We start from the raw sequence: 13,121 nt of genomic DNA, 5'->3' as shown, positions 1-13,121 counted from the left end.
TAGGATTGCTTCTTTCAGTTCCTGTTTTGTTATGGGTGGAAAATACATCGTTTGTTGTTGAGGATAATAACAATAATAATAATAATAATTTATATATATATTATTAGCTTAGTAGTGGAGTGGAAATTACTTTGTATAATGAAAAACATTTTCTCCCTCTCTTCACCAAACATCATCTGGTGTTAATGTTTTCTTTGATGGAATGGACATCATAAGTACAGGTGGTTGTAAGTCGAGGACTAACTGCATAAAAGATAAAATGAGATATAAAATAAAAAAAATCAGAAATAATCAAGTTTTCAAGTACTCATGCTGCTGTCTTCTGTAGAAATTGCCAGATTTAGTACTGGTGTTATTTTCTGTAACATCTGAGACAGTTAAATATAACAGAATTGTGCTTTGTTTTATCAGTATATTTTCCATCTTAGTTTCTTTTTTCTCACTTTTTTATTAAACAAGACCTCATGGAGTCAAAGACTCATCTAGGAGGTCCTTTTATCTCACACACATCTCATCATACCGGGTCTTAAACACATTCAAACTCCTTGCAGACACCACACTCTCAGGCAAGGCATTCCAATCATTCACAACTCTGCAAGAAAAAAACCTGCCTCTCACTCCCCTACTCACACCCTCTTTATACAGTTTCCAGGCATGACCTCTGGTTCTCCCCTGATCTCCCACTATTCTCTGTAGAACTTCTCCACCATTGATCCTATAACAACCCCTTACCAACTTGTAGGTCTCTATCATATCTCCCCTCTTCCTTCTCTCCACTAGACTCTGCAAATTACATCTTTTCAATCTTTCCTCATACTCGACATTCCAGAGGTCAGAAACTACCTTAGTCAGTCGCCTTTGGACCCTTTCCAACATCTCTTCATCCTTCTGAAAACCAGGTGACCAAATCTGGGCACAATAGTCCATGTGTGGCCTAATCAAAGCCTTATACAATGGAACAAGAATCTCCCTACTTCTACACGTCAGTGTCCTCCTCATCATTCCCAGAAGTCTTTGTGTTGTCTTCACAATTTTGGCGATGTGTCCCCTAAATTTTAGATCCTTATCCACTATCACTCCCAGATCTCTTATTTCCTCTACTTCTAACAATATATTCTTACCAAGCATAAATTCTGCATCCCATCTTTGTTTTCCAAATTTTAAAACCTTACATTTTGCAACATTGAACTCACATCCCCATTTGCTTGCCCAATCACTCAATTTATTCAAGTCTTCTTGCAAGACCACAACATCTTCACTACTCTTTATGGTTCGTCCCAACTTTGCATCATCTGCAAACAACTGAATATCTCCATCCAAATCTTTGCCAATATCATTAATATACAAGTTAAATAGTAATGGCCCTAAAACAGATCCCTGAGGCACTCCACTAGTGACTTTCCTTTTCCTGGATATTGCACCCCCATACACAACTTGTTGATACCTATCAGATAGCCAGTCTCCAATCCAATGCACTAATCTAATATCCAACCCCATCTGCTCTAGTTTGACTGTCAACTTATCATGAGGTACTCTATCAAAAGCTTTTGCAAAATCCAAATATATTACTGTGTATCCTTCTCCTCTGTCCAAGGAAGCAGTCACTTTATTGTAATAAGTAAGTAGATTACTAAAACACGACCTCCCTTTAGCAAATCCATGCTGTCCATCAAAGATTATACCATTGTTGTCAACCCAACTCTGGATCCTAGTTCTCACAAGCTTCTCCAACAACTTAACCACAACACCTGACACACAGATAGGCCTATAGTTTGATGCTTGAGTTCGATCACCTCCTTTATGAAGTGGCACAATCTTGCCCTCCTTCCACTCTTTAGGGATTTGACCAAGTGCAAGACTCGTATTAAAAAAATATGTCAAGGCAGGTGTCAACTCTCTGGCACATTCCTTCAGAATACGCGGTGATATATTATCAAGTCCCACAGCCTTATTTACATCTAGTTTACTCAACTCCCCAGACACCTCTTGCTCACTTACAGTCAGTCTCTCCTCCCCATCATCAACTGCTCTTAATCTCTCCATGAAGTCACATTCACAAGATTGAAAGATCTTTATGAACTGTTCATTAAGTATCTCCACCACACATTCTGCAACAGCTGTCTTTATACCATTTCCTCCAATCAATGTCATCCTTCCATAATCATTCTTTCTTTTGCTGGCTACATATCGAAAGAACTCCCTAGGATTCTTTTTAGCTTCATTAGCTAACTGCTGTTCATACCTCTCTTTAGCTACTCTCACCAACCAAGTCACTCTCCTTGCCTGGTCTTTGTAGAACTCATGAAATTGGTTACTTCCACTTCTCTTATGCTGCCTCCACAATGCCCTTTTTCTCTGTATTGCATGCTTAATCTCTTTATTCATCCATCTCACACCTAACTTATTTAACCTTCTCACCCGTGGTATACATTTAGACATTGCATCCACTAAATATTTTTTGAAAATCCCCCAAGCTGCATTGATCTCTTTTCCAGCTAACTTCTCATTCCATGCTACATGGGGTAAGCAATATTTATTATCATTATTGTAATTGTGAATTCTCTTTTCACATATTATAAATGTATATAAAACTTTGCTTGTATTCTTAATTCTTAAATACCACATTTCTGTTATTAATATTTTAGGGTCATCATATTATAAAAGAAGATTTTACATGCTGTCCACAGTGTCATTTTCCAGCTATATATTCTGAGTTCTACAGGTAAATGTGAAAATATTGCTTGAAAAATTAATGATTGATGCTTGCTTCTTTTATTATTTCTTGTTGTATTTAGTAAAACTCACTGAAAAATATGATAAAGGTAATGACTTTTTTTAATCATCATGTTTTTTTTTTATTATTATTAAAGTCATTTATCATTATTTATCATTTGTTGTGAAAACACTTAAAAATTATGGCACACTTCAGATCAGAGTACTGATCTGAAATGTGCATAGTACTGCTGCTTCATGCTACATGACAATATAGTAGTTCAGTAGTAGCTTGCATGATATTTAAATGGTTAATATTTGACTAGTTCTATAAATTCGTTTTTTTTTTAAATGCAGTATAGTTTTTTCAATTGTAACTTTAGCAAAACTAGTTTTTAGCCAAAAATTTTTCTTACCATATAAACCATCCAGAATCTATAAAGACATGAAAATGTCTAAGTGTCATACCCTCACTAAAGAGATTCAACAGCTTTTATAATGTAAGAACATATACTGTGCATCTCTTTTATGGAAAATAATGGGAAATTAATTTAATTTTCAATTAGGAATAAATTTTTGCTATTATGTATAACTTTGCATGAAAGTAAGTATATCTGTATCATTATTTTCAAAGTACAGTTACAGTTAGGATGAAGGTGATGCTACTAGCTGTTAAAGATGGAGGTAATGCATGTTGCAAGCTGTTAAAAAAAATAAGCATTAAGGAAACATATTATTGTGTTTATTTTGCAGCCCAATACTGGTTTTTAAGTTTGTGCTATTCAAATTGATGATTTTTTCTGTATGAATGTGTAGGATTCTATTTGTTAGGATTTTATTGTCTCAGTATCATATCCAGCTGTATTGATTGTATTCAACATGACAGCTGCCGGTTTTAGCAACTCACCCAGCCCACTTCCATTTAAAGACTGTGTTATTTGTAGCATAGTTTATGATTTTGTTGCTTGCTACACATGTGATATATATGCATCCTGTTGTTTAAAAATGTGGCAGGTGTGGGATGGGAATGTGCATGCAGGTGGTAGGAAGCGTGCTGAGAGACATGAGTATCTCAATCTCAGGATTTAGTGGCAGCAGGGACAGTGCTTTGGAAATGGGTGAAATTCAGTTTATGGATACCAGTAGTGTGCTGGAGTGTAAAGAGAATATTAAAGACATACACATTGATTTAACCTTGGGCAGTGTAGCAGATGGAGATGGTTTCTCTGATAGCCATGATTGTGTGTGAATGTAAATTGACAAAGAACTTGTGGAGAGAGAGAAATAGAACTGCTGAGAAAGAAGATGACAGGAATGAAGACTGAGTTGAGGAAGATGAATGAAGAGATTAGGAGGATGGAGAGGTTGGTTAGTGCAAGAAGAATGAGGGGCAGGTGTAAGCAGTCAAAGAGCAAGAGAGAGAGAGAGAGAGAATGGGAGAGACACAGGAAGAGTTGAAATTGCAAAAAACTGAGAGAGTGTAGAAGCAATGCATCAGAGAGCACAGGAGAGAGGAAAGCAAGAAAATGGAAGAGAGGAAATTGCAGAAAGTCAAGAGAGTGTGGAAACAAGGGATAGAGAAATGAGAGAGGGGGAGGTAGAGAAAAGAGAGAGAGAGAGAGAGAGATTAGAAGCTGTAAGAGTCAGAAATCCCAGTGAGAGAAGGATGAATGAATCTGTTCAGTGTCATGTATGGAGATTCAATGATTCAGAGTGTACAGAGTAGAGTGGCAGAGGAATTCTTGCCTGGTGGAATGAGAAAGTCTGTCACTGGCAATGAAGAGGTGTGAAAATGTGCAGGAGATGATAATGGTTGGGACTAATGACTTGAGAGGTAGCGTGAATCGTGTAGTGCAAGATTTGAGATTGATGTTAAAGATTGTGCAAAATGTGTCTGAGGAAAGATAGCGAGTGTGTTGTTTTAGTATAATGATGTGGAGTGGAGGAGAAGATTGATGATAATGAATGAGATGATAGTGAGAATGTGTAGGAAAAGAGGTCTGGAATATGTGGAATGATAGAGTACATTTGAGGATAGAAGAGAGTTGTATGCAAGAGATGGTTGCATTTGAATGCAGAAGGGTGCAAACATTTGGAAAGAACTATTGTTTTCTGTGCAAGTGAGTGTGTGAGAGCAGAGAAACTAGAATTGCACAGGTGGACTGTAGCAGGGATGGTCTCGTGTATATTGACTTCAGAAATTAGAAGTAGTACACTATATATCAGCCAGATATTTAAGTTCTGTGGATAGAGCTGTATCATTAGAACAAATGGCTCTGACTCTGTGTGTAAATGTTTTAAAATGCCATACTGTTGGACTGGATGATGATGTGATTGTTTTTGTAAATATATTCCTGTACATGTTGGCTTTCTGTAAATGGAAAAAGATAGTGTTCCATCTAAAACTTGAGTAACTAATGTGTAAAGAAAAGGTAAAAAGTTATTGGATTCTTCTTCTACTGTGAAGTGGATTTTGGGGTGTTGACTGTTTAGGTAGGTGACAAACACATCCAAAGTGTCTTGTCCCTGGGACCAAATGGTAAACACATCATCAACATAGCATAACTACACTAAGGGCTTTGTTTTCAAAGTGTTTCATGTAAAAGTTGATTGGTTCAGTGCCATGGCATGTAAAACTGCAAGAGCTGGATGTTGATAGTGCATGGGATGTGTTAAGAAGTGTTTGCAGGAGGCAATGGCTGACTCAGGGCCGTTTCTACATTTTGTGGGGCCCTGTGCGAAATGGAAAAGCGGGGCTCCTGAAAGTTAGTAACATTCATGGAAATTTTAAATGGAAGAATATCTTGTTGATTAATTAATTAAATCGAATATGAAAAATATTTATGCACATAAATAAACAAGTATGCTCTTTAGCATCAATTTAAGTAAAGGGAAAAAATTAGTTAAACAATAAATGTGTTTGTATGTACATGATATATTATTTTATTATGTAAGTACACATTATCATATAAATATTCCAGAACAATGATTTTTTTAATAATATAAATAATAATATAAAAATATGAAAAAAAATATCCATTTTTTACTATAAAGAATGAAATATATGTATAACAACTTATAAGATTTAAAAGAAATCTTAATATATTAAATTTTATTTAACCTAATGTGCTTATCAATAAAATTATTTCTAACGCTATCGAAATTCAAATTTTTTGCAATTTCATGCTCTATAGATATTATTGTCAGGGAAGACAAACGTTCTTGAGACATAGAAGATCGCAAATAGGTTTTTATTAATTTTAATTTGGAAAATGACCTTTCTGCTGATGCGACTGTAACTGGACTGGCCAATAATATTTTAAATGTCGTAGTAATATTTCGATTAATAAATCTAGTTTCAGGGAAACTAGATTTATTAAGGGGGGGGGTAGATATACAGTCCTTAGGGAGGCAGTTGAATGTAAGAATGAATATAATATGCCCGAGCAAATAAGGACAACAAATCAGAGTGGGATAGTTAATATAGGGCATCAAGGTAGGGTTGGGGCTAATGGGGGGTCTTAAATTCATGTACACTAATGCTAGGAGTATTAGGAACAAGAAGGAAGAGTTTTTGGCCATGGTTGGCACTTCCAGACCACAGGTTATTGGTATTAGTGAAACATGGCTGACTGTAGATGATATAGCTAATGGGATTGAATGTGATGGGTGTAGTGTGTTCAGGAATGACAGGGAGAATAAAATGGGGGGAGAAGTATTGTTGATGATAGCTGATGAGCTGCAGCCAAGGAGAATAGAAGTTGAATTGCAGGACAGAGAAAAGAGCACATTTGAGGCCATTTGGTGTGAGATTGTGGCTAGCAGAACTAAATATACAATTGGGTGCTGCTATAGACCAGGTGATAGAAAAGATGGTAGTGACAGTATGCACAAGCAAATAGAAGAAATGAGTGGAAGGAGGGTGATTATTATGGGAGATTTCAACTATGGTCGCATTGATTGGAGTGAGGAGAGGACACACGGGAGGAAGGAATTGAATTTTATGCGGTTATTAAGGGATAACTATCTGCGACAGCATGTAATGGAAAATACTAGGGGTCAGAGAGTGCTTGACGTAGTAATTACATCTGAGGATTTGGCTGTAACAAATATGACCACATTGCCACTAATCAGTGAGAGTGATCATAGGGTCCTTGACTTGGGAGGTGGCTAAAGGTGTAGAATTTTCAATTAAGACAGGGTATATGTGGAATTATCGGGCTGGAAAGTATGACAAGCTTAGGAGTTTGATTGGTTCAGTGCCATGGCATGTACAACTGCAAGGACTAGAAGTCGATAGTGCATGGGAGGTAGTAAAGAAGTGTTTGCATGAAGCAATGGCTGACTGTATACCTAGAGTCCGAATAATAAATCAACTAGGGGTTAAATGGATGAATAACACCATTAAGCTTGAGCTGCAAAAAAAGAAACAACTATGGAGGGAATTTAAGGAGAAAGGTGACCGGCAGGCACATGAACGGTATAAAGCACAGGCCAGAAGGGTAACGAGTGTGGTAAGAAAAGCAAAAAAGGATTACGAAAGAACATTGGCCATGCAGGCTAAAGAGAATCCTAAACAGTTTTTTGGATATGTAGCAAGTAAAAGGAAAAATGTACATGGCAGAATGATTTTAAAGAATGCTGATGGTAGGGAGGTAACTGAATCAGTTCATATAGTTGAGTTACTGAGTGAGCACTTTGCAAGAATATAATCCAGGTGGTGACATTGCAGAAACGAATGTACCAGTAGATTATACAGGAATTGTTGTGAATGAAGTGGAGGTGAGTAGTCTGTTGCATAACCTCAATGTCAATACATCTGTGGGATTGGATGGTATACCAGCTCGTGTTGTACGAGAAGCAGCTAAAGAATTGTCAGTACCCTTGACCATTTTGTTTAATTTGAGTCTTGGATCTGGGTTAGTCCCGAGGGGGTGGAAAGAGGGGAAAATAGTTCCACTGCATAAAGGTGGTTCCAAGACTGCTGTTGTAAATTACCGACCGATTAGCATATCAGGAATCATTGTCAAGGTCTTAGAGAAATTAGTCAAGAAAAGAATATAGATGAAAATGGGATATTGTATGGGGGGACAACATGGTTTTGTGAAGGTTAGATCATGCCTCAGTAACTAGCTCATGTTTTATAACACAGTGACGGCTGAACTGGATAGGGGTAATGGGTTTACAGTAATACTACTGGACCTTGCCAAGGCTTTTGATAGGATACCACATAGAACCCTAATCAGTAAACTGGAGCAGATGGGGATAGATATAGGGTTGGTGAGATGGATAGGAGGGTGGTTGAAGGAGAGATACCAGAGAGTGGTTTATTCAGGAGTGGAGTCTAAAAGACGGCTTGTGACTAGTGGAGTGCCACAGGGCTCTGTTCTTGGACGACTGCTTTTCAATTTGTTCATCAATGATATAGGAAAGGATTTGAGAGGAAGTGTTCACTTGTTTGCTGATGATGCAAAGTTGGGTAGAGCAATTGTGAGTGCACAGGATGTCAATATTTTACAGGATGATTTGGATAGTTTGGAGGACTGGGCTAGGAAAAATGGATGTCAATTTAATGTGGCAAAGTGTAAGGTTATGCACTTTGGGGTGAAAAGAATAGCAGCAGTATATCATATTGGTGGAACCTTACTCCAGGAGATTGATGAGGCCAGGGATTTGGGAGTGTTGGTGGATAGGGAATTGAAGTTTAGGGGGCACATTGCAAAAGTGACTAAAACAGCTCACCAAATTACTTGGCTTCTGAAAAATACTTTAACATGCAGAGACAAACAAGTTGTTGTTCCTCTGTATCGAGCCTTGATAAGACCCCATCTGGACTTCTGTGCCCAGTTATGGGCACCAGGGTTTCTTCGTGATGGGGAGGAAGTGGAGAGGATGCAGAGGCGAGTGACCAAGATGATAGCAGGTTTGTGGAATGAACCTTATGAGAATAGGTTATGAGATTTGTGGGTTGCAGAAATTGGTCGATAGGCGAAGGAGGGGTGATATGATTGAGACATTCAAATTACTGAAGGGTTTCTATAAGATTGATCCAGATCCGCACAGCTCTAACTGATTCTATTCTACATTCCCATCTTGTATCACATAACGGTTTTGGAGTTAATTGTTTAACAGATTTCTTTAATATGTCCCAACATGAAGTTGGGACATATTAAAGCAAATAATGTATATATTTTTTGTTTAACATTATGTTGGAGGCTTAATGGATTTTTTACAACACTCAAAAAGAATTAAAATAGAATTTAATACTTCCTATATTTCGTCCTAGTCACTAGGACATCTACAGGGGTTAACAAAAACAATTAATGTAACATACACACACAAATCTTACAATACTAAGCCCAACCACGTGGATGACACTAAAGTCCTATCTAGGTGGAGCGCTCTCTAAGGGCGGTAGTAGGTGGCCTGGAATGTAAGGTGGGACCTCTGGTGATGAGTGTTTCCCAAATCTTCGGAAGCTTAATGCAACCGTATTTATTAAGATTTGGTTGGTTTCTGAGAGCAGCTGCTGCTTCTAAGAAAAGTCTCTCTTTCTTGAATTTGCTGTGGTGGAGCATGGTGGTTTTCTTCTATGATACTCTGTGGGTGGTGTCCAAAACATGGTCATCCAAGCCTGAATGGCCATAGTTATGTTTACATATGTAAGACTTGTGTTCCTCCAGGCAGATGGATGCTGATCTGCCTGTCTGTCCAAAGTGCGCCAGCTTACAGGTACTTTGTAAACTCCAGGCAGCAAGAGAGGAGGGAGTTGATCTTTTGTAGAATGGAAGAAGTATCATGGAAGAAAACCACCATGCTCCACCACAGCAAATTCAAGAAAGAGAGACTTTTCTTAGAAGCAGCAGCAGCTCTCAGAAACCAACCAAATCTTAATAAATACGGTTGCATTAAGCTTCCGAAGATTTGGGAAACATATAGGCAACTAAATAGGCTGGCCTTTCTAAAAAGATGTCGGGATACAAGAGTGATACCGAACTGCGTTAAAATGAAGATCAATTTCCATTCCAAAAAAGCACTCCATATATATAACCATGCTAGCCTGGCATTACTACGCAAGTAAATCGCCTCTACTCATGCCACCCTCTCAGTGACAAATGCCACCATTGGCTCCTTACATTCAGAGCTCTCCACCGTTCTTAACCCAGAACTTTGGTCGATTCTCTCTGGCATTTCGGAAACCTCCGCACAGAGAGAATTTCAAAAAATAAAAAATAAACACGTCAAGAAATATAGCAACCTGGTTAAAAATAAACCACAACCACAAATTCAACCGCTCCAGACAACAGTAGTAAGCCTCTCTTCCAAAAGGCTCAACGACGATGCCGTCAGCGCCCTTTGCCTCGGCCGTAATTTTGCCGTCGCTCCGAAGGAAGTGCCGGTGCTCAATGTTATGGTTAACATCGAACGGGGATCATTTGCTTACCGTCGGAGATAGCCAACAACATCAGGCTTGACGTAGCCAACATCAGGCTTGACGTAGCCAACATCCTCGCTCATTCTTCGCCTCCAAAAAGCAACTTATCATATGCCCAATGCATAGCTCTCCTGAAACTATGCAAAGAAAAAAGTATCGTCATCACCAGAGCGGATAAGGGTAATGGCATAGTTGTTCTTTAATACCAGTGAATACAATCGTAAAATTAACATTATCCTCCGTGATCGAGCTACCTACATCCCTTCTAGAACACGACCCCACAAAACCACAGGTGAAGAAATTAAAAATCTTACTTAAAAAAGTAACCTCCTGGCCCCCTGATGTCATGAAAAAACTTAAACCTTTCCTCTCCCGTCCCCCCCGAATATACGGTTTATCAAAAATCCACAAACCCAATTCCCCACTGAGACCTATAGTAGATGCCACCAATGCACCTTGCTACAGACTGTCTAAACAGCTGGCCAACTCTCTGACTCCCCTAACCGGAAGGTCCACTTCCTATATAAAAAACTCGACCCATTTTAAAGCCCTCACAGAAAATTTAACCTTGAATAATGCAGACATATTGGTAAGCTTTGATATCTCCTCTTTGTTTACCAATATTCCCTTAACTGACACCTTATCTCTCTTAGAAAACGTTTTTCCCTCTGACATCTTAGATCTCTTTTCCTTTGCCATTAACTCTGGGTATTTCTCTTGGAAGAACAAAATCTACAAACAGATAGAGAGAACTGCCATGGATTCCCCCCTCTCACCCCCCCTGCCAATTTCTATATGGAAGATTTCAAAAAACGAGCCATAGACTCAGCCCCACTCAAACCTTCTATCTGGCTAAGCTATGTAGATGATGTGTTCTCTATTTGGCCTCATGGCCCAGACACATTAGACTCCTTCCTCAGTCATCTTAATAGCCTACATCCAAGAATCCAGTTTACTATGGAAAAGGAAAAGAACAACTGTTTACCCTTCCTAGACACCTTAGTCACACACCTGCCTAATGATACACTTGCCTTCACTGTATACAGAAAACCCACACACACACACAGGCAGATACATTCACAAACTCTCCCACCACCACTCCTCACAACAATATGGCATCATCAAAACTCTTACTAAGAAAGCCCACAATCTTTGTTCCAGTGGAACTGCCCTTACTACTGAGCTTAACCACATACACAACACTTTCCTCTCCAATGGCTACAGCGAACACAGTATCAAAAAAATAATCAGTTCCTCCCACATTCCCTGTCCCTCTTGTCAATAAGATTTTAAAAATGCCATTGCCATACCCTACATCCGTGGCACATCTGATAAAATATCCAAGATACTAAAAAAGTACAACCTACACACAGCATATAAGCCCTACTGCAAACTTGCTACCCTTATCCGTTCTACGAAAAATCAACTCCCTCCTCTCTCGCTGCCTGGAGTTTACAAAGTACCCTGTTCCTATAAGCTGGCATACTTTGAACAGACAGGCAGATCAGCATCCATCTGCCTGGAGGAACACAAGTCTTACATATGTAAACATAACTATGGCCATTCAGGCTTGGCTGACCATGTTTTGGACACCACCCACAGAGTATCATGGAAGAAAACCACCATGCTCCACCACAGCAAATTCAAGAAAGAGAGACTTTTCTTAGAAGCAGCAGCAACTCTCAGAAACCAACCAAATCTTAATAAATACAGTTGCATTAAGCTTCCAAAGATTTGGGAAACACTCATCACCAGAGGTCCCACCTTACATTCCAGGCCACCTACTTAGAGGGCGCTCCACCTAGATAGGACTTTAGTGTCACCCACGTGGTTGGGCTTAGTATTGTAAGATTTGTGTGTGCATGTTACATTAATTGTTTTTGTAATCCCCGTAGATGTCCTAGTGACTAGGACGAAATATAGGAAGTATTAAATTCTATTTTAATTCTTTTTGAGTGTTGTAAAAAATCCATTAAGCCTCCAACATGATGTCCTCACAGCACTTAAGCCTCTACACACGAAAGGAATGTTTAACATTATAAAAATTTATTGCTATAATTGATGATTTTGTGACCTCCCCTAAAATATTAGTGTCTTTGACTCCATGAGGTCTTGGGGTAATAATAATAATAAAATAAAATTTAAATTATGACAGGCACAAGGAGTATAAAATGCGTTTTCGTTTTCATTTAAAATGTAACACGGACTCATACTCCTTTCATATTCGCTCCGTTATCATACCTTTGCCCTCTATAATCTGACAATTTAAGATTTAATTTATTCAAAAGTGATTTTATATTTTCATATATACCTTTACCAGTAGTGTCATTAGTGGTTAAAAACATCAAAAAGTGTTCAGGAATTTCAATATTTGCTTCAAATATATGTAAAAATCTAAAAATTAACGAACTTTGCTCCTGATGACTACCATCAGGGGTACAATCGAGAATTATTGAATAGTACTTTGCTTGTCATATCATATTTACAATATTTTGTTGAATTTTGGTTCCCATATCAACAATTAATTCATTTTGCACAATGGGTGATAGATACGAATTTTGTTTCTTACCTATAATTTTTTTTCCGAACATCGTATTAAATGATCTTTTAAAAATGGATCAAATTCTGCAATTAATTCTATGATTCCTAAAAAATTACCATTATGGGCTGTGTACAAAGTATCAAAATTACCTCTAAAAGCTGTATGTTCGGATAAATAAAGAATTGCTGCTACTATTCATCTTAAAACATTTCTTAACCGTTCTGTTTCAAATTTTATGACATTTTGATTTGTCTGATCAATTGTATTGTGATTTTTTAAATTGCATTCTATTTGTGTTGATGAATACATGCATTTCATGTGCACTAGATTTCGTTCGTGCAACTTTAATCTTTCACTTACATGTTGCCAGTCAGAAAAGCCATTATTAGATAAAAAATTATTATCAGAAGAAAATAATTTGCAACAAAAACA

The 13,121-nt window shown here is 37.9% G+C and overlaps 1 protein-coding gene across 3 annotated transcripts in view; it reads left to right on the top strand.

The window, feature by feature from the left end:
- Oseg6 (intraflagellar transport protein Oseg6) overlaps positions 1 to 13,121 on the top strand; it is a 745,559-nt gene that overhangs the window by 717,902 nt on the left and 14,536 nt on the right. For all 3 annotated transcript variants that reach the window (XR_016549279.1, XM_090403102.1, XM_090403101.1), the window contains one exon: positions 2,646 to 2,722. Coding sequence is in view for 2 of the 3 variants with exons in the window: in XM_090403102.1 (XP_090259228.1) it covers positions 2,646 to 2,722 (77 nt within the window). In the remaining variant the exon portion in view is untranslated. The remainder of the gene's footprint in view (positions 1 to 2,645; positions 2,723 to 13,121) is intronic.

The sequence above is a fragment of the Typopeltis vanoorti genome, chromosome 13, assembly GCF_054136105.1.
Source record: "Typopeltis vanoorti isolate ZY-2024b chromosome 13, IOZ_Tvanoo_1.0, whole genome shotgun sequence".
Lineage (NCBI taxonomy): Eukaryota > Metazoa > Arthropoda > Arachnida > Uropygi > Thelyphonidae > Typopeltis > Typopeltis vanoorti.
The sequence above is the reverse complement of the archived record's forward strand: the minus strand, read 5'-3'. Positions and strand labels throughout refer to the sequence as shown.